General features: G+C 46.8%; 2 protein-coding genes across 3 annotated transcripts in view; one reads left to right on the top strand and one right to left on the bottom strand.

Moving 5' to 3' along the window:
• RAB3GAP1 (RAB3 GTPase activating protein catalytic subunit 1) overlaps positions 1–9,113 on the top strand; it is a 111,451-nt gene extending 102,338 nt beyond the window's left edge. For both annotated transcript variants that reach the window (XM_044304794.1, XM_044304793.1), the window contains exons 21-24: positions 64–167; positions 247–362; positions 3,791–3,893; positions 7,061–9,113. In XM_044304794.1, the coding sequence (XP_044160729.1) occupies positions 64–167; positions 247–362; positions 3,791–3,893; positions 7,061–7,297 (560 nt within the window). In that variant the 3' untranslated portion in view covers positions 7,298–9,113. The remainder of the gene's footprint in view (positions 1–63; positions 168–246; positions 363–3,790; positions 3,894–7,060) is intronic.
• A 4,475-nt stretch (positions 9,114–13,588) lies between these two features.
• ZRANB3 (zinc finger RANBP2-type containing 3) overlaps positions 13,589–20,683 on the bottom strand; it is a 217,033-nt gene continuing 209,938 nt past the window's right edge. The window contains exons 17-18 of the mRNA XM_044303246.1: positions 20,246–20,377; positions 13,589–14,730 (exon numbers count right to left, since the gene is read on the bottom strand). Coding sequence (XP_044159181.1) covers positions 14,632–14,730; positions 20,246–20,377 — 231 coding nt within the window. The 3' untranslated portion in view covers positions 13,589–14,631. The remainder of the gene's footprint in view (positions 14,731–20,245; positions 20,378–20,683) is intronic.

The following is a 20,683-nucleotide window of genomic DNA, read 5'->3' as shown; positions in this document are numbered from 1 at the left end:
CGACGTGCTATCTTCCTTATTGATGATGATGAGGGTTTTGCTCATATCCTCCTCTTTCTATAGAAATGGTGGAAGACATTCCTTCAGTGAAGTCATCGATAAAACGCATCATCTCTCATTCCAGTAAAGTGCTCCGCTTCCCCATTCCCGAAGATAAGAAGCTGGAGGTGAGCGACCAGACCCTTGGGAAGGTGGAGGGGTCTTGTAAGAAGACTTTGTGATGTTCCTTTTGTCCTTTCCTCCCAGGACATCATCAACCAGATTATTAACGTGGAGGCCACCATTGCCCGAGCTCGGTCACTGAAGGCAAAGTTCGGGACTGATCGATGTGAAAATGCGGACGAGAAGGACGATCTGGAGAAGTATTTATTATGCAGAACCTTTAGTTAGGGCAGATCCTCCCTGCAGAGCGCTGTGTGTGTCCTTGCGGCATCTGCCACCTTTATTACTGGTCAGAAGTTCTTTCATTACTGACCCTTGAGAGGTATTGGTGTTCCTTGTGGAGACCCAGCTGGTGTAGGGAGTCTTACAGGCAAATTGGCTTTTCTCCAGAGGACGTCTCCCTATTGCCACCTAGAGGTGCATACTCTGTGAACTGAGTTGGACATTGACTTACAGGGTAACTACTAGTGTTGAGCGAAGCGAGCTTTGGGTGCTTCATCCGAAGTCTCTTCCTTCAAAACTTCGGAATAATACTGTACGGAGATCGTCTCCAGCCACTATTAGAATGTATGGGCTCCGATGAGCTGAAGTTAGTTTTTTCGCAAAGTTGTGCGTGACTTCGATGAATAACTTCTGTAGTTTATTTTTTAAATTAAAAAAAACACTTTAAAACGTGAAACCGCACTCGGCTTTGATTCCAACTAGTACAACGGACGCGAAGCAGAGTTCTATTGCAAGTTTTAAAGTGGTTTTCCATTTTAAAAAACAACTACAGAAGTAATTCAACAAAGTCTTGCGAGACTTTGCGAATAACTAACTTCAGCTCATCAGAGCCCATACATTCTAATACTGTACGGAGACGGATCTCTGTACAGTATTAGGCTACTTTCACACTGGCGTTTTGGCTTTACATTTGTGAGATCCGTTCAGGGCTCCTCTCACAAGCGGTCCAAAATCAGTTTTGACCTAATGCATTCTGACTGGAAACGGATCCGCTCAGAATGCGTCAGTTTGCCTCCGTTCCGTCTCTGTTCCACTTTAGAGACGAACACCAAAACACTGCCTGTGGCATTTTGGTGTCCGTCTGACGAAACTGAGCCAAACGGATCCGTCCTGACACACAATGTAAGTCAATGGGGTTTTCTATGACCCAATCGAAAACTGATCCGTCCTCCATTGACTTTCAATGGTGTTCAACACGGATCCGTTTTGGCTATGTTAAAGATAATACAAACTGATCCGTTCTGAACTGATGCAGACGGTTGTATTATCTGAACGGATCCGTCTGTGCAGATCCATGACAGATCCGCACCAAACGCGAGTGTGAAAGTAGCCTTATTCAGAAGTTTTGAACGAAGCGACTTTGGATGAAGCATTAGTAACTAGTAACTACCTGTAGGTGGCACTAGAGAGCGTTGTATTCCTTCTTGAGGAGAGCTCATTTCCATGCTTTCTTACCCAGGTAGCATTGCTTGCAAGACTCCCTACACCAGATAGGTCTCTGCAAGGAAAACAGTACCCCTCATCGGTAAAGTAAAAGTTAATTTACATTCATTTATTACTCGCCAAAAGGATGGTCCACCTCGCAGTTTTCTCATGTCCATGGCCAGTTTAGGGGGGACACTGTACATACTGTTCTTAAAGGGGTTCTGCACCTTCATTTAACTGATGATCTATCCTCTGGATAGATCATCAGCTTCTGATCGGCGGGGGTCCGACGCCCGGGACCCCCGCCGATCAGCTGTTTGAGAAGGCAGCGGCGCTCCAGCAGCGCCGCGGCCTTCTCACTGTTTACCGCCGGCCCGCCCGCCCACTGACGTCACGACTTGTATCAACTAAAGTGGGCGCGGCTAAGCTCTGTTCACTTGAATGGAGCTTAGCCGCGCCCACTCTAGTTGATACAAGTCGTGACGTCAGTGGGCGGGCGGCCCGGCGGTAAACAGTGAGAAGGCCGCGGCGCTGCTGGAGCGCCGCTGCCTTCTCAAACAGCTGATCGGCAGGGATCCCGGGTGTCGGACCCCCGCCAATCAGAAGCTGATGATCTATCCAGAGAATAGATCATCAGTTAAATGAAGGTGCAGAACCCCTTTAAGGAGGAGCTGTCTCCTCTCCTGACATGTCTGCTTTAGTATTTACTTACATTCCCCATGTAATAACAATTTTGGAGGATCTTTTCTTATGACTCTGGGTTTTGCCATTCCTCTATTATTCTTTTGAAAGTTAAGAATGAATTACTAGCAGTTTTCAGTGAAGGTCCAGCTGGGTGTTGCCAGTTGGGGGGGGGGGGGGGTGTCCCTGCGCAGCCTGACACTGACAGCACTGATTGGATATCAGACACCCACAACTGGTAACACCCATCTGGACCTTTATTGGAAACTGATAGAAATTCATTCCTAACTTCTAGCAGGCATAGTAGAGAAATAGCACAACATCGAGTTATAGGAATAGATGCTCCAGAACTATTATTACAGACATGTCAGGAGAGGGGCCAGCGCCTCCTTAAAGAGATGAGCTGATATCTCCAGGGGCCACACATTACTGCTGGCAGCATATGCATTACCCGGTGACCATTCAGAGGGCCTATTCTGGTGATACGTGGAGCGAGAGCTCTCTGCACCGGCTCATAGACCTAGGCCTGTTTCTGGGATATTTGGGGACCATCATCTGTTTCTTAAAGGGGTTGTCCGGGTTCAGAGCTGAACCCGGACATACCCTTATTTTCACCCCGGCAGCCCTCCTGAGCCTGGCATCGGAGCATCTCATGCTCCGATGCGCTCCTGTGCCCTGCGCTAGATCGCGCAGGGCACAGGCTCTTGTGTTTTCAATAACACACTGCCGGGCGGTAACTTCCGCCCAGCAGTGTGTTCGGTGACGTCACCGGCTCTGAGGGGCGGGCTTTAGCTCTGCCCTAGCCGTTTTACTGGCTAGGGCAGAGCCAAATCCCGCCCATCAGTGCCGGTGACGTCACCGGGCTGCCTGTCAGCCCCATAGAGAGCCCGGTATGTCACCGGAACTCAGAAAAATGCCTTTGCCCTGCGCGATTTAGCGCAGGGCAAAGGAGAGCATCGGAGCATGAACTGCTCCGATGCTCATGTCAGGGGGGCTGCCGGGGTGAAAATGGAGGGATGTCCAGGTTCAGCTCTGAACCTGGACAACCCCTTTAATAGGACATATGAACAAGATTAAGGGCAGTTCCTTAAAGGGTTTGTCCAGGCTTAGAAGAAATATCCCCACGCGGGATGAGCCTGGTTTAGCAGCACAGCTCTACTGAAGTGAATGGGTCTTTGCTGCAATGCCACACACAACCTGTGGACAGGCATGGCGCTGTTTTTATATACAACCTCTGTACAACCCCTTTAAGAATTCCATTTTACCCTTTGTAAGACGGACAGCTGGGTAATGACCAGTATGGGTGCAGTAGAGCTCTGACATTCTGCGTGGGATGTGGTACCCAGTTCCTACTTGCCACTTAGAGATCTGGGAAAGCAACAGAGTTTTCATGGTCGCTTCATTAGTGTTCACCCAGCTTTACCAGGCACAGATATACCAGGAGGCGGGTGAATCTAGTCATTAGCGGCTTGTGTTCCTCGCTGTCATCACCGATCTGTTGACGTCTTCCTTGTGACAGGTTTGTGAGTGGTCTCTTGGAGCAGCCTGAAGTGCCCATCATCGGAGCGTGCAGGGGTCCGGCCGGGAGCATCATCCACAAGATGTTTGTCAATGCTCAGCGGGTGAGTCCAGGCTAATAAGCTAGAACAGGGGAAGAAACGCGTCAGGCCTCCATGCGTTCTGTTCTCCTCTGACGTGAAGCGAGATAAGGACCCTTCTCTTCTGTGTGTGATTAATGTCCTCTCATTATCTCGCACTGCGGGGCCATGCACCGACATCCCGCCTCTTGTAGTAGAGGGTGAGACGATAGATGTGCAGCGGCCATTGTCTCACAAGAAATATGCAAAAAATGAAAAAGCGACGATCGTTTTATGTGTCAGAGTAATTACGGTTTATATGAACGCTCTGCGAATACTTATCAACAAACGTCTCGGCTCCTCCATTCAGATTCAATTTTAATAGAGCTCAGGAGATGAGCAGCGACCAAACACCGCTTAGGGCGGGTTCACATTGGCGTTATTGAATTCCGTTATAACAGAGATATAACAATGCAAAACAGAAGCCTTTAAGAGGCGTTCCGTTTTTCCCCATCCTAATACATGTCTATGGGGACACATAACGGTTCTGCTTGTTTCCGTTATACATAACCTATCGACAGGAACCATTATGTGTCCCCATAGACAAGTATTAGGACGGAGCAAAACCCAATACCTCTTAAGCCTTCCGCTTTGCATTCCGTCCTAGAATTCTGTTATAATGGAACCTATAACGGAATTCAACAAAGGCAATGCGAACCTGCCCTTATAGACACAGGGGAAATAAAACGGTCCACCCGTTGGATCATTATTTCCATTGCCGGTATGTCGTTGACAAGGATCTTAGTCCCCACAGCAGACCCTATTGAAATGTGGTTGGATCCAAGTCTAATGGATTTATTGCTTGTGTTAGTTATATTCCATAATGTCCAATAGGTTCCCCACCTACCTCTGGGGCCCCATTGGGAATGGAGGCAACACATGCAAGGTACTTGACATTTAGTGGTATAGGACTTCACAAAATAGTCTGCGTGGCCTGCTCTCCATTTACTGCAGCATGCCATGGGGCCCCGTTCTTGAGATTGGGGTCCCAGACGTGCGACCCGCACATATTGGACATTTATGGCAGATCCTGTCGACATGCCATAAGTGTTCAGATGGGAATAGCCCTTTAACCCTTTACAACAGTTATTAATTGCATATCGTCTGTTTGGCCAGAATCTCCACCCGTCACAAGAACAGGGCTTCCCATTAAAGTCTATGGGAAATACAGAAGCAGCCAAGCGGGCCCACCAGCCAGAACTATATGGGATACCAAAATCCCATATAAAAAATGAGAGTTTTCATCATTAGGATGAGTGTGTCCCCCCTCCCCATCAGAACTTCCCCCTTCATTTTGCTAATCATTGGAGTTCCATGGCGGAGACCTCCACTGATCCCGCACTCCAGCTGTTGTGAAGCTTCTACAGTTCCCAGCATGCAACCTTGCTCTGCTGCTCTGTAATAGAAGTGAACAGAGCATGCTGAGAGTTGTAGTTTGACAACAGCTCGGAGCACCCAAGGCTGCTGACCCCTGACCTATTCTCAGTTTATATTCCTGCATTCAGCTAAAACCCTGATGACGATGTCATCGTATAACATGATGATGTCACTCCCACTCGGGCACAGGCCTGTGCACTGACGGAAGGCCTGGGGTAGAGGGGGAGAGGGTTGCATCATGGAGGAAGGCGGGCTCCTGATAACGAGGTCTTTCATGATGTGGGTGTATACTAGATGATTGTTCACATCAGCCTTCAGTGAATGTCCATCACCCCCATCATCATGGTGCCTCCCCGCGCCTCTCACATAATGTCCATACCTGTGTAATGTCCTGCTGCATGTACTAAACCTGTTTGTCTGACCTCTCGTAGCCATCCTAGGCTTGACTGTGTTTCTATCTCTTACCTCAAGCTGACTGAATCTTCTGATGAGGTAACATCCCGAATTTCTACCTCATTTCCTCACCCCATGACTTGTGTGTATATGAGCGGAGGAGGGGAGCACATCCTAACCCCCGGAGCATCACCAACACTGACTAACCAGCTCCATCCTGACACACAGACGTAACCGTGAGAAAATCCACCACACAATGCGCCTCCTCCCAGAAGCCGTGACCACCAAGTCTTGAGCACACAATGTTAAAAAAGAACTCCCCTGTCACAATACTGACCTCCTCTCCCCAAAGAGCTGTATTAAAGGGCATCTGTCAGCAGTTCTGTCCCTATGACACTGGCTGACCTGTTACATGTGCACTTGGCACCTGTGTTGGTCCCATGTTCATATGTGTCCGCATTGCTGAGAAAAATTATGTTTTAATATATGCAAATGAGTCCCTAGGAGCAAGGGGGGCGTTACCATTACACCTAGAGGCTCTGCTCTCTCTGCAGCTGCCACAGCATCTCCACTTTGATTGACAGGCCCAGCCACTATGTTTACACTGCCTGGCTCCGTCTATTGAAGTGGAGATGCTGTGGCAGCTGCAGAGAGAGCAGAGCCTCTAGGTGTAATGGTAACGCCCCCGTTGCTCCTAGGGACTCATTTGCATATATTAAAACATAATTTTTCTCAGCAATGCGGGCACATATGAACATGGGACCAACACAGGTGCCAAGTGCACATGTAACAGGTCAGCCAGTGTCATAGGGACAAAACTGCTGACCGATGCTCTGTGTGCTGACCCCATCATTATCAGGATCTGTAGGGGTCCTAGAGGTTGGACCACTGCTTATAAAGCAATGGCATGTCCTGTGAGATATAGACATGTCTAACCCTTAATGGCCATTGCTCACAATGCAATCTGAAAATTGAATCCATGGGGATCTTGGGGACCCATCCAAAGGACAGAATGAACAGGCCATGGATGAGCGAGCGCGGCACCCCCTTATTGTTTACCCAAGGCCCGGTAAACCCCTTGTGATGAATGAGGAGGAGGTGCCATACCTGACATGCCATGTACAATCTACTGGGTGTAACTTATCATCCCAGTACATTCCCACAAAGCAGGGAGATCTCAAATCGCCAAGAACACAGTGTGGAAACCCCGTAGGCCCCGTGTATCCCAGTTGTACTTCTGTTGTCTGCCATGCTGTGAGTGTAAACCCTTCACCATGAGTCCTGAGTGTTCCGGTCTTGGATACTATAATGGTTGCATCTGTACGGCCCAGGCCTGAGCCCTGATTATTGCTCTGGTTTTGATTCCTATTATTTTGTTTAAGGTCGCTATAATGGCCCCCCTGGAAGAAGAGCCTAAGAGGTCTAGTACGTCAGACGAGAAGAAGCTGCTGTCCGGAACAGATTTTCCTTCCCCTGCCGGCCGAGAAGTCATCCTGCGCACCACCGTCCCCAGACCAGCCCTCTATTCCAAGGCCCTGCCCCAGCGCATGTACAGCGCCCTCACCAAAGATGACTTCAGACTTGCAGGAGCTTTCTCCTCAGATACGTCCTTCTTCTAATGTCCCCCTCATAGGTCTGGACAGAGTGCTCGTCCAGGGTGAATGTGGCTTATTATAATGTGAACCTCTGCTTGTAAGATCACTATAGTCCATCTCTTGAGTCACATCTATGCACTCCAAAAACGGAGGGGTTTTATCTACTGGGCACTGAGCAGTCAGTGCTGGAGACTCTGGAGGAATCATGGTTTGTCCTTCAGCCAACTATGGAGATCAGTCTCTTCTGCAGTCACTTTATTTATGGGGAGAGCGACGCTCTGCAGGGGTCATTGATGTCTCAGCACCCATCTACATTCGGTTCTTGTAGACTCTATAAAGATCAGGGACGATTTGTCGGCGAGACGATTTGTGTTTTTGGGTTAGTTATTAACTATTTAAATTATTTGTCTTCTTTAAATTTTATTGTCTGACATAAGATGTGACCTCTGTGAGGACGGCTGGGTCTCTGCTGCGGTCACCAGCAATCTCCAGAGAACCTACAGTTTTACATATTTGTCCCTGATAACGGCGCTTTTCATTTTTGAGCACTGAGAGCAAAAAAAAAGTGTAGGGAATTCACCTCCCCATAAATAACCGCCCTGAGTCTGGTAGATGTGGGGTTCTTTCTGGATCCAGCAGCAGTTGAAAACTGAGCTTATATAGATGTCACCGGACATTTTACAGTTAGCACCTGGGGATTAGTGTTAGGGTGCAGAATAGATGTTGTGGCCACGTGGGAGACCAGGCTTGTTGGTTGTTGTGGTGCATTGCTCAGGTCCTGGACTTCAGTGTCGGGGTGCATCGCTCAGCTCCTGGGGTTCAGGGACAGGGTGCATCGGTCAGGTCCTGAGGTTCAGGGAGCATCGGTCAGGTCCTGGGGTTCAGGGACAGGGTGCATCGGTCAGGTCCTGGGGTTCAGGCACAGGGTGCATCGGTCAGGTCCTGGGGTTCAGGGACAGGGTGCACCGGTCAGGTCCTGGGGTTCAGGGACAGGGTGCATCGGTCAGGTCCTGGGGTTCAGTGTCGGGGTGCATCGGTCAGGTCCTGGGGTTCAGGGACAGGGTGCATCGGTCAGGTCCTGGGGTTCAGGGACAGGGTGCATCGGTCAGGTCCTGGGATTCAGGGACAGGGTGCATCGGTCAGGTCTGGGGTTTCAGGGACAGGATGCATCGGTCAGGTCCTGGGGTTCAGTGTCGGGGTGCATCTGTCAGGTTTTAGGATATGTCAATGTGAATAGATAAAATCCAGTGTTATGATACAGAACTCGGGTTCAGATATACTGCAGAGCTTATGTCCTGGGGTGCATTTTCATGGTGCAGAATTTAGGTCCTAGGTTGCAGTGTTACGGTGCAGAGCTCAGGACCTGGGGTGCATTGTCTTGGTGTTGAACTCAGATCCTGGGGTGCATTTCAATGGTGCAGGGTCAGTCTTTAGAGCACAGGTCCTGGGGTGCATTGTAATGGTACAGAGCTCAGGACCTGGGGGGTAATGTGCTCTGCTCTCATCCTGATGTGTACAGAACAGGAGGACAGTATACACTGCTGCTGATATCCTCCTGCTTCCTCACCGCTGCTCCATTTGATGCTGTTATCCCACTGGTATCGGAGCACAGGCTGCCTCCCCACATACCCAGCACATTGACCTGATCTGCATCAGCGTGGCTTCTCTATTTCATGTGTATGAATAGTTTGTGTGCGTGGCTCGCCAGCAGTGAGACGTCCCCAGCCCATGTATTTGGCACTATTCAGTCATCAGACTGTGCTTTGGTTTCATATTATGTTTAACATCCATGATCTTATGTTTTATCTGCAAAATAAATATTTCTGAACATTGGGCTCTACCTGTGCGAGCGTCTCCACCAATGTCCATCCTCCAGCCTGAGAAGTGATGAAGTCTCAGTCAGGATCTCCATGAAACATCCTAGTTATATTCTGTAGCGTCACAGTGAGAGTTATTCATCCAGTTCCTCCTGGTTCATGAATATACTACCAGAAATGATGCTACACAGACAGAGGGGGTAGAGGGCAGTGTGTGTAATATACATTCTGAATCTTTGGAAAGCTGGATGACTGGGTAAAAGCTGTCAGTGGTCCCCATCTGCTTCATGTAGGACTAAGATCATTCAGAAACTGCTAAACAGACCATGAAAGGACTCAAGGACGGATAGAGATTAGATAAATAAATATGGGAGATAGGTATTAGATGAGATGGGGATATATAAGTATCTACAAAATAATGAGCTATACAAAGATATTCAATGGATAAAATAGAAAGGATGGATAGATACTTATATATCCCCATCTCATCTAATATATACACAGTATGTGTTGGATTCATAGATGTAGTGATAGATTTGACGTCCAGGTCATTTTCTGTTGGTGGGTCAGGTAGATGTCTCCTGCACTGGGCTCCGTTACACGAGGTCCGGGGCCAGTGTCACCTCTTATCAGTGTTTTATTTCTGCTTTTGTCAATAGTTTATATTCCACGACCGGCTCTCTTCAGGATATCGATCATGTAGCCTGAGATCCGGTTCTTCAGAGTCCATCAGGATTGTGTTTCTGGGCTTTAGTACAGATCTGAGGATATTGAAAAGACTGGGACCTACAGGTCATCTGCAAAGAATCATCTACAATTATAAATTCTGGAGAAGGTTCCCACAAAATACAGGAGGAGACCCTTTCCCAGGGAACGCAGCCAGCACAACCTCAGGCTCTGTTCACACTAGTCATGGCTTCAGTTTAAACTGGAACCATAAAAGCTATGCTAGATCCAGATTTATATACTGTAAAATCCAAAAAGAACCCCATTGACTTTAAAAGGATCAGTATTTTCTTGACTGCAGGCTGTGCTAGTGTTCCTGACCGAAACTCCAAATGACTGTGAGCAGAGCCTTAGTGCTACCATGGAGCTACCCTAATAGAATGGCCATAAAGGTTGCTTAATTTTGCACCAAAATAAGGGGAATACGGGATATTTAAGGTTGGGGGGGGGGGGGGGGGGAGGAGGAAGATCCCCCCTTTATCAGCAGATTTAGAGACTCCGAGACGTTATCTTATAAATTCCTCCATTAAAGAGACTGATGCTATTCCCCCCCCCAGATATTCTCCCAGCCCCACTTATGGCTATTGATAGATTTAACTGTACGGCGTATGCTGCCATGGAAACAAGGGGAAATATCTATTTTAAGGCTGGAATTGGCGCTGGGCGTCAAACAGCTGAAATAATTTACTCTTTAACCCCTTCGCTTCCACTGGCATCACCATCTGCTTAAGTAAATGAAAGGAAAAAAAAAATTAAAAAATTCTGGAGCTGGAAGAATATAACTTGTGGCGCTGTCAGCAGGGCGTTAATGAACTTATGACTGCAGATGAAGGTGTCGTTAAAAGAAAAATCTAAGTGGAAAATATATTAAGATACGCGATGCTATGAACGATGGCAAGTTCCGGTTCAGAAGCCTTAACACCCTGTACGAGGAATCTGAAAGCTCAAGAACAAGGAGAAAAGAAAAAAAAAAAAGAGAGAAATAAGAAATAGACTCCTTCAGTCCAGGATGCGAAGCGTTGCGTACAATGTACAAAGTGTCAGTTTTAAATGGGCGCTCTGCACTTATGTCAACGCCATTCACGTCATTATTCTAGGAGCACTTTCTTTACCTGCCCAGATTTAGGGTCCACACTTACGACCGGATTGGCTTGTTCTAGGGATTCCCTTCTTCCCTCTGCTAGAATCCAATCCTCATTTTTTTAAAGAAGATACAGACAGGACCCCAAATACAGCCGTGTGAGTGCTAAACGCTGATTTTTTTATAGCATCTATGAAGTGCATTTGACTTATCAGTTGTTTTATGGTGGTTTCCAGCCAAAAATTACAAAGACTAATCGCAATTTTTCAGCAGTTCCCAATTATTTGCAGCGCTGATCATTGTGACAAGGAGAACTACTGAAGGTTCAGAGCTGTCAATCATACAAGCTGAACTATAGCCCCTCCCACAGGGAGCTGCTCAGCAGTGAAAACAATGAGACCCACAAATGAGCAGAAATATATATATATTACAGTATATACTCTGTGTGTGTGTGTGTGTGTGTGTGTGTCTGTGTCTGTGTCTGTGTGTCTGTGTCTGTGTCTGTGTGTGTGTGTGTGTGTGTGTGTGTGTGTGTGTATATATATATAGCCACACTGATCACCAATAACATTAAAACCAGCTGCCTAATATGTATGTAACCTTGCCAATAGAGATTTGAGGCATGGATGCCACTGAAGGTGTCCTGTGGTACACATCACCAAGATGGTAGCAGCAAATCTTTTAAGATGTGAAAACTCTATGAATCAGACTAATTTTTCTAGGACATCCTACAGGTGAAGACTGGATTAAGATCTGAGTATTCGGAGCCACATCATCACCGTGATCTCTGTGTGCCATGTTGCTCATCCCTGAATTTAGTGTGGTGGAAGTGGCCACCACTGCCATGAAGGGTGGTACTTGTCTGTACAGTGGTTAGGTAGGTGGTACGTTTCACATCCACATGATGCCGGGACCCAAGGTCTCCAGCAGAATATTGCCCACAGCATCACACCGCCTTATTCCCATAGTGCACACTCCAGTAAGTGACGTACCCGGCCATCCACATTGCTCCATGGTCCAGTTGTGATAATCACAAAAATTAGTAAATTGCAAACAGATGAGGTTAAGTAAAAAAAAAAAAAAAAACTGTTACATTTTCCTTTTTATTTTACACATTACATATTTTAAATCTCCAAACTTTTTTTCAGCCTCTTCTGCTCTCTTTTCACCTTTCTCTAGAAGGAGTTAAATGTGGTGGGGGATTTGGGGCTGGGGTCGTAGGGGATGGCAGCTCTTGAGGGGAGGCGAAGGAAAAAATGTCATCACCTCTTACATCATCTCAGTCCCATCCTCAGCTCTGCTATATATTGTCAGTGCAGAAAGAGGTTGGCGATGATGACTTCTATGTGTAGCGTATGGCAAAGATATAATGGAGGCTTTATAAAAGGCATTGATGCCACACAATGATGGAGGGGGGCGTCAGGACTTTCTGTTCACACTATGGGGCACATTTGCCAAATGCCATGCACAACAACAGTGGCGGAATGTGCATTAAAAAAAAATTCCACAAGTGAACGACACTTACACTGAAGAGGTATTGAGCTGTATGACGGATTTGGAAAAATATGCATTAGAGAGGTAGCGCTAAGCAATACTGCCATATTTATTGATTTGCTCATACAGTAGTGTTAAAAAAAATAGCAGTCCATGTACTGTATCAGATGTATTCTTATATTGGCGCCCTTGCAGAGCAAGCAACGAGTGTACGTCCTAACTGTTGTAAAACCAATAAAAAATAATTTTAAAACAAAAATCAGCAGTCCAACATCATTAACCTGATAAATCAGTGTTTTTGGTAGCAGTGATATTTTCACATAGCAAATAATTTACTTGCAAGTGTAATAGAATAATAGAAAAAAAGCCTCAATCAGGACAGACATGCTGCTCATTATGAGTAACTGAATCTTTAATTGGGGTGCTCAAAATAATAGCAGTGAGACTATAAAATGGTGAAGCCATTAATACTGTGGAATAACAGGTATTGATTTTGGCCCTTATTTAAGGTAGGAGGGTGGCAAATATTGCACAAGTTAGTTATAGAGCATTTCCTTCTGAAATACTGGGGACAATGGCTTGTTCCAGACATGGTTCTGATGAAGAACATGCTCCAGTTGAAAAGTGGATTGCAGATGGAAAACCTACAGAGAAGTGCAGCAAATACTAAAATCTGAAAATGGAGAAGGAAGCGGGGAACTACTGTTCGTATAGATGGAAGAGTAGCCAAAATGGCAGATCTAGAGTTACCAGTGAGTCCTGCTACAATCAGAAGCCAAGTTACCAGCAAGAACTCCCTGCAAAAAAGAGACTTGTCCAGAGTAGGTTAAAATTTGGCAAGGAACACATTGACTGGCCCAAAGAGAAATGGTGCAAAATTGTTCTTTTTGGGTCCAGTGGCTGCAGACAGTACGTCAGGTGAGCCCCGAGCACTGAATTCAAGCCACAGTACATTTGCATTTCTGGAAATAAATTATTATTTTTTATTTTTTTTTTCAACACTACAGTCTTAGGGACAAAATACCAGCAGATATTTACCACCACATGAGGTGGTGCAAGTGTACCCAGTATTAGTTGTGCCAGATATATTATGTAACGTGCACAGTTTTCAGATTTGTGGCACAATCAGTGCTAAAATAAAAGACAAACCGCTTTTAAAAAAATTTACAGCTGGGGTGTGACTAATGGACCAAAAAGTCACATACTTTCCCAATAACACATGTGGTCTGCGTCTTGATTATGATTTTATTTTTGGTTGCGCTAATTGGTGCAATTCTCCACCTCTGAGCGTCAGGGCAGATATAACGGCGGTAGATGCAATGTTCTGTGTCTGTGATGAGGAATCTTCTCGTGAGGCGTTTCTATTATTATCGGCTCGTTTCCTCATTCGTATTTTTGTTCATTAATTATACAGAGCCTTTTATTAACTGAACATTTTACTGCTGACGATTCCTCCTCCGTCGTTATTTGTGACAACAATCGTTTCTTAGAGGTAGCGGGTTACGCTTTTTTTTTTTTTTGGATGATTTTTTTTTTTTTTTTTAAAGGAGCCGTTTGACTGTCATCAGCTAATATCTAATATCAGTCACAAATACCGGGGTGTTTCTGGAGATAAACAGGGGACAATGCTGACGTCTGTGAACCTAACCTAGTCAGTGATCGCCCTGCTGTTTACGGATCTGGGCAGGCACTGGCGAGGAGACTAATCCATTTCCTGTTGTGACAATTAATTTAACTGTACTCACCCAACTACGTCCCTCTATACACCGAGTAGCTAGTGAGGTTTAGCAGGACGGGGCTAGGACTCCCGTTCACATCATGATAGACATATTAATAATTAATTAGTAAGTAAGAAAAGCCAAGGATCCCTCCTGAAGAAGGAAAATGTAAAAGACCGTTACAGAAGGACCCCCTGCACAATGACTGCCGCCATTAGAAGTAGTGATCTTCAGTCACTGCTTCGGTCTCATTTAAAAGGGTTTTAAACATCAAACTGATCACATACAATACTGAGGGAGTTTCCTTAATTAAATGCCACTTGAGATCATGCTGGGAAAGGGGGAGAGAGAGCTGCTCAGTCAGGGTATGGACGCAAACGCTCACTATTTTTGACAGATTTTGTCATTAGAACCTCAGATTAGGCCGTTGTCTATTTAACAAAAGAAACCTTTTTTATTTACTCCATAATTTAGAGCTTGGAAAACACATAAAATGACCGATACAACACATCAGTTATAACGTTAGGCTTTGGTAAAGAATTTGGTGATATCGGATCCATATTTGGAGGCCACGGAAAGCTTCTTGGATCGACTCCTCTCTTTCGCTTGACGAGCTGTTCTCTAGAAAGACATGAAAAATCTGAATGTTATACCGGTGCCCCCCGGGGCATACTGATTAGAATGAAGGTTTACCATTTCAGCTACAAAGGGATTGTCCAGGATTAGATAATACAATTATACTTTGCCCATTTTGCCCCAGAAATCACATTCATCTTGTCCATGACGGTGACTGCTATTGTAGCTCAGTACAGTCACTTGAATAGAGCCGAGCTGCAATACCAAATTCTGCCATTGGACAAGAGTGGTGCTGTTCCCTAGAAAAGAGTGTGACTTCTTAGTAACTAATCTTACCAATTATATCAGTCGCAATTTCAATTTAATAAAAACAGTCTATTCAGCTGATAATACAGTACATATATATATATACACACACACCTGTAACTGTATTATCACTGACACACACTGCTTGCAATGCCGCGAACTGCGTTGAATCCTGAACATAAAAAGTCTATACAGGTCAGATATGCTGGAGTATGTTAGGCAAATGTGTATTTCAGACACATTTGGAAAATCTAGAGGTCATAATCCCTGTAATGGTGGCCATACTGGTCACCGCCCAGCTTTCCCAGGTACAGATAAAGCCATGAAATAGTTGACAGAAGACCTTGCTGTCAACCAGCGATATCCCCGAGACATCAGCAGAAGTGATGTCCAGTGACATTTGCTCTCGTCCCCTGACCTGCACATTCTCTCTCTCTCTGATCCCTGTGACCCCCTGCTGTTCTCTGCCGAGACCCTCTTCTGCCCGGAGACTCACATTTTCCTTTAAGGATTAGAAGATTCTTCTCGTCTCCTTATCAAAAGCAAATCAAAGCATCGAGATGTCAGTTCTAATGAAATAACTTGTAAACATCAGGGCGTCAGCGATCGGATATAAAAGTGTCAGAACCAAACCTGCCCCTCCCTGTGCCCCGGGTATCATTTCCCCCACAATCCTGGGTGTAAAAACCCCACCCTGAAAGCTGCAGCGAAATCTGCATGTAAAGTGAACAATCAGCGTATGCGCCGGGGAGGCTCCCGACGCGCACATTAAATGGACCCAAAGGCTCCCATATTAAAGGGGCTCTTCTGGCCTTCGCTCGGCTGTATCTACAGGGTCTCCGTTTTTGTATTTTTTACTGCATATCATGCGGATATCAATGTTGATTTGTGCACATAAACTGTGTGAACGTCCTGACACCGTGACCTGGGGACAGACGGCGGATGATCTGTGCAGACCGCCATTGACCGAGTCAGCCATATTAAGTACACTGAATGAAAGCAGCTGCACCTTCTAGTCCAGCGTCATTAGGAAGTTTATTACACATAAAGGGGGGCCCTGCCTAGCACCAAACTCTGTTGTGCTAGGGAGATAGCTCTGATCCATCGAGGCATGGACGCCACAAGCCCCATGAAGGTGTCCAACATTAACTTTTTTGAGCAGAGTTGTCTTCTGTGGGACTGGACCAGACGGGCTCTGCTCCCTAATGAGCCATGAGTGCCCGTCTGGTCCAGTCCCACTGAAGACAACTCTGCTCAAAGTTAATGTTGGACACCTTCATGGGGCTTGTGACGTCCATGAGTGCCCATGGCCCTACCACCAGTTGACCTTAGGTGGAGCACCTTTTAGTAGGTTTATACCCACTGCATACTAGGAGCACCTCACAAGACCGGCCATTTTGGAGGTGCTCTGGCAGCACAGTCGGCCCTTGTGAAGGTCACTCAGATCCTTACGCTTGCCCATTTGTCCTGTGCTGACCACCAGTTACGGTTTTAATTCCTGATCTGTGTATATCCAGTTGTCTCTCGTCTATAGGAATATGGATCTCATGATCCGGCAGCAGAGACCGCAGATATTACAATAACTCTGCACGGAATACAAGTGCCTGAGGGATCCGGTGCGGCGAGGTGAGCCGGCAGCTTTTGGCACCAGTGGTCATGGAGCGCCTCATCAGCAGCTACTCGGAGCTTCTACAGTTGTCATCAGGCAGTTACCTCGGCGGACAGTCGGCTGCCGCTCACTCAAATTGCCTCATTAGTGATCGAGAATTTCCAGAAATTAGAAAATGCAGATAATGAGGCGGCAGAAACACAGGCCAGAGAAAGATTAAAAAAAATACACCAATTAAAGAATGTCACCCTTCACTTCTGGGGTACAGAACGGTGGCTTGGACATGAAATAACTGGCTGCAGGATAATTGGAGGCAGAGTGCTGATGATGATGGGGGTTGCTGTTGGTGCCCTAATAAGCATGTACTCCGTAATTAGTGGCCCTTATCTGCTCCCAGTCTAACGCATTGCGCAGTTCTAATTTACGCACACCAGCCGTCCGATCTGCAGAGAGTGCGGCGTACAGAGGAGGTGACAGAGCGATCACTGGAACAAGACTTCTATAAGACCCCGATGTATTGGTGCTGAGCAGAACCGGAGCAGCCAATCAGCAACTCCGTATTCTATCGTATCAGGCCGATGACACCGAGCATAGAAGGCTGCAAACAGGTTCAGGGGTCCAGACTAAGGGCTCATGTACACGACCATACTGTCCAAGTGCCCGCGCTGCAGACCGCAAATAGCCGTCTGCAATATACGGGCAGCGGCCTTATTGCAGTGCGGTCCCATTGACTTGGATGGATCCGCAATCCACAAAATACAGCCAAAGACCGAACGTGTTCTATCTTTATGCGGTGCGGAGGCATGGATCGCTTCGTAGCGTTTCCGTGGGCTTCTGATCAGTGCCTCTGGTCCGCAACAGATAGGACATGCCCTATCTTCAAACGTATATTGCGGAATGTGGACCCAAGTCCTCACTGCATTACGGAATGCACGCGGCCAGTGCCCGTATACTGCGGACCCGCTGTTTACGATCTGCAATATGGGCACTGAGCCTTACGTTCATGTACATGAGCCCTAAGGACGAGCAAATCTGTTCTACCAGTTTGAAATCTGTCCCGCATTTCTCTAAGAATCCAAAATTGTAATGAACCTGAATTTTGTGACTCGTTTCAGGCAAATATGAGAGCGCCTAATATACTACTCGGATTTCTAGGAAATATATATATTAGGGGTGCACCGAAATGAAAATTCTGGTCTGAAACCGAAAATTCAGGATGCCCTTGACCGAAACTGCCTTTTTGCCCAAATACTTTTAAAATACTATTTTTTTTATGATTTTATAACAGTGCCATCCACAGACCCCCACCCACCCCATAACAGTGTCATCCACAGACCCCCACCCACCCCATAACAGTGCCATCCACAGACCCCCACCCACCCCATAACAGTGCCATCCACAGACCCCCACCCACCCCATAACAGTGCCATCCACAGACCCCCCCCACCTCATAACAGTGCCATCCACAGACCCCCACCCACCCCATAACAGTGCCATCCACAGACCCCCCGCCCCATAACAGTGCCATCCACAGACCTCCCCACCTCATAACAGTGCCATCCACAGACCCCCCCACCCCATAACAGTGCCATCCACAGACCCCCCGCCCCATAACAGTGCCATCCACAGACCTCCCCACCTCATAACAGTGCCATCCACAGACCCCCCCACCTCATAACAGTGCCATCCACAGACCCCCCCCCCCATTGCCGCTCCAGTACAGACTAGTTATAAAATGTGTACAATTAATAAGGATTCTATTCATGAGGCCCCCTCTGCAGTAGAACATTCAATACAGCCACATCCTTCTCACAGGGCTGTCATCTTAATGCTGGCCGGCCGGGCAGACGAGCGGCAGCGTCACGACTGACGTCACATGCCTGCGCCGCCTCCTTCATTCAGAAAGTAGGCCGGGCACATGACGTCAGTTGTGACGCTGCCGCTCGTCTGCCCGGCCGGCCAGCATTAAGATAACAGCCCTGTGAGTAGGATGGCTATATTGAATGTTCTACTGCAGAGGGGGCCTCCTGAATAGAATCCTTATTAATTGTACACATTTTATAACTACTGGAGCTGGGGGCCGGAGCACAGTGAACGCACCGGCCCCCAGCTCCTCCTCCCAGTCCCTCCCCGCTGATACATCGCAGCCTGCGATGCTGGAGCATGGCAGGCTGCGATGTCAAAAGGTGGCGGAACGCCGTTCCGGTGCGTTCCGCCAGAAAAAAAGCCCTGTATATAACCAACCATATTTTCTGCCGATATGTACCAATATCGGCCGCCGGAATTTCGGTGCACCCCTAATATATATATGTGTTGTCTGGGGTGTATCTAATTATGGACAGCGTCTGGTAAGAGTAGTACATGGGCAGAGGATTGTAGGCCAGGCCATGCTTTCTGGAAAGGATCTTCAAATTAGCTTTCCTAAGCTTGTGTACATACATTACTTATCTTGTACTGTATTATACTCCAGAGCTGCACTCACTATTCTGCTAGTGGAGTCACTGTGTGCATACATTACTTATCCTGTACTTATCCTGAGTTACATCCTGTATTATACTCCAGAGCTGCACTCACTATTCTGCTGGTGGAGTCACTGTGTGCATACATTACATTACTTATCCTGTACTGATCCTGGGTTACATCCTGTATTATACTCCAGAGCTGCACTCACTGTTCTGCTGGTGGAGTCACTGTGTGCATACATTACATTACTTATCCTGTACTGATCCTGGGTTACATCCTGTATTATACTCCAGAGCTGCACTCACTGTTCTGCTGGTGGAGTCACTGTGTACATACATTACTTATCCTGTAATGATCCTGAGTTACATCCTGTATTATACTCCAGAGCTGCACTCACTATTCTGCTGGTGCAGTCACTGTGTGCATACATTACATTACTTATCCTGAGCTACATCCTGTATTATACTCCAGAGCTGCACTCACTATTCTGCTGGTGGAGTCACTGTGTGCATACATTACATTACTTATCCTGTACTGATCCTGAGCTACATCCTGTATTATACTCCAGAGCTGCACTCACTGTTCTGCTGGTGGAGTCACTGTGTACATACATTACTTATCCTGTACTGATCCTGAGTTACATCCTGTATTATACTCCAGAGCTGCACTCACTATTCTGCTGGTGCAGTCACTGTGTGCATACATTACATTACTTATCCTGAGCTACATCCTGTATTATACTCCAGAGCTGCACTCACTATTCTGCTGGTGGAGTCACTGTGTGCATACATTACATTACTTATCCTGTACTGATCCTGAGCTACATCCTGTATTATACTCCAGAGCTGCACTCACTGTTCTGCTGGTGCAGTCACTGTGTACATACATTACTTATCCTGTACCGATCCTGAGTTACATCCTGTATTATACTCCAGAGCTGCACTCACTATTCTGCTGGTGCAGTCACTGTGTACATAGATTACATTACTTATCCTGTACTGATCCTGAGTTACATTCTGTATAATACTCCAGAGCTGCACTCACTATTCTGCTGGTGGAATCACTGTGTACATACATAACATCAGGGGCGGATTAAGTGCATCATAGTCCTGGGGCTGTCTACCCAACTCGGGCCCCTTATTCCTGCAGACTACCTCAGCTCTGCTACATCTGTGGTCTCACCTCTCGATGGCACACGGTGCACAGTGTCTGCAGGTTGTCCAGGGCGCACTGTCCTCCCCCGCCGTACACGGGTCTGATGTGGTCCACCTGCCAAAACTGACCCTCTGTGGGATTCCGGATCAGCTCGTTTAACTGCAAGGAAGGGGTTAAACACAAAATCCTGTCAGCTGGTGACATCAGACATTCCTCTTACCGCCTCCTTGCCGTCACCTGTTCACGGGACGGCCGCCATTAAGGCCTCATGCACATGACTATAAAAACGGATCCGCAAAAAATACGGATGACGTCCGTGTGCCTTCGGTATTTTGCAGAACGGAACAGCTGGCCGCTAATAGAACAGTCCTATCCTTGTCCGTAATGCGGACAATAATAGGACATGTTCTATTTTTTTGCGGAACGATATGGACATACGGAGACGGAATGCACACGGAGTAACTT

Source organism: Bufo gargarizans, chromosome 8, assembly GCF_014858855.1.
Source record: "Bufo gargarizans isolate SCDJY-AF-19 chromosome 8, ASM1485885v1, whole genome shotgun sequence".
NCBI classification, from domain to species: Eukaryota; Metazoa; Chordata; class Amphibia; order Anura; family Bufonidae; genus Bufo; species Bufo gargarizans.
This window is presented reverse-complemented; position numbering and strand designations above follow the sequence as displayed.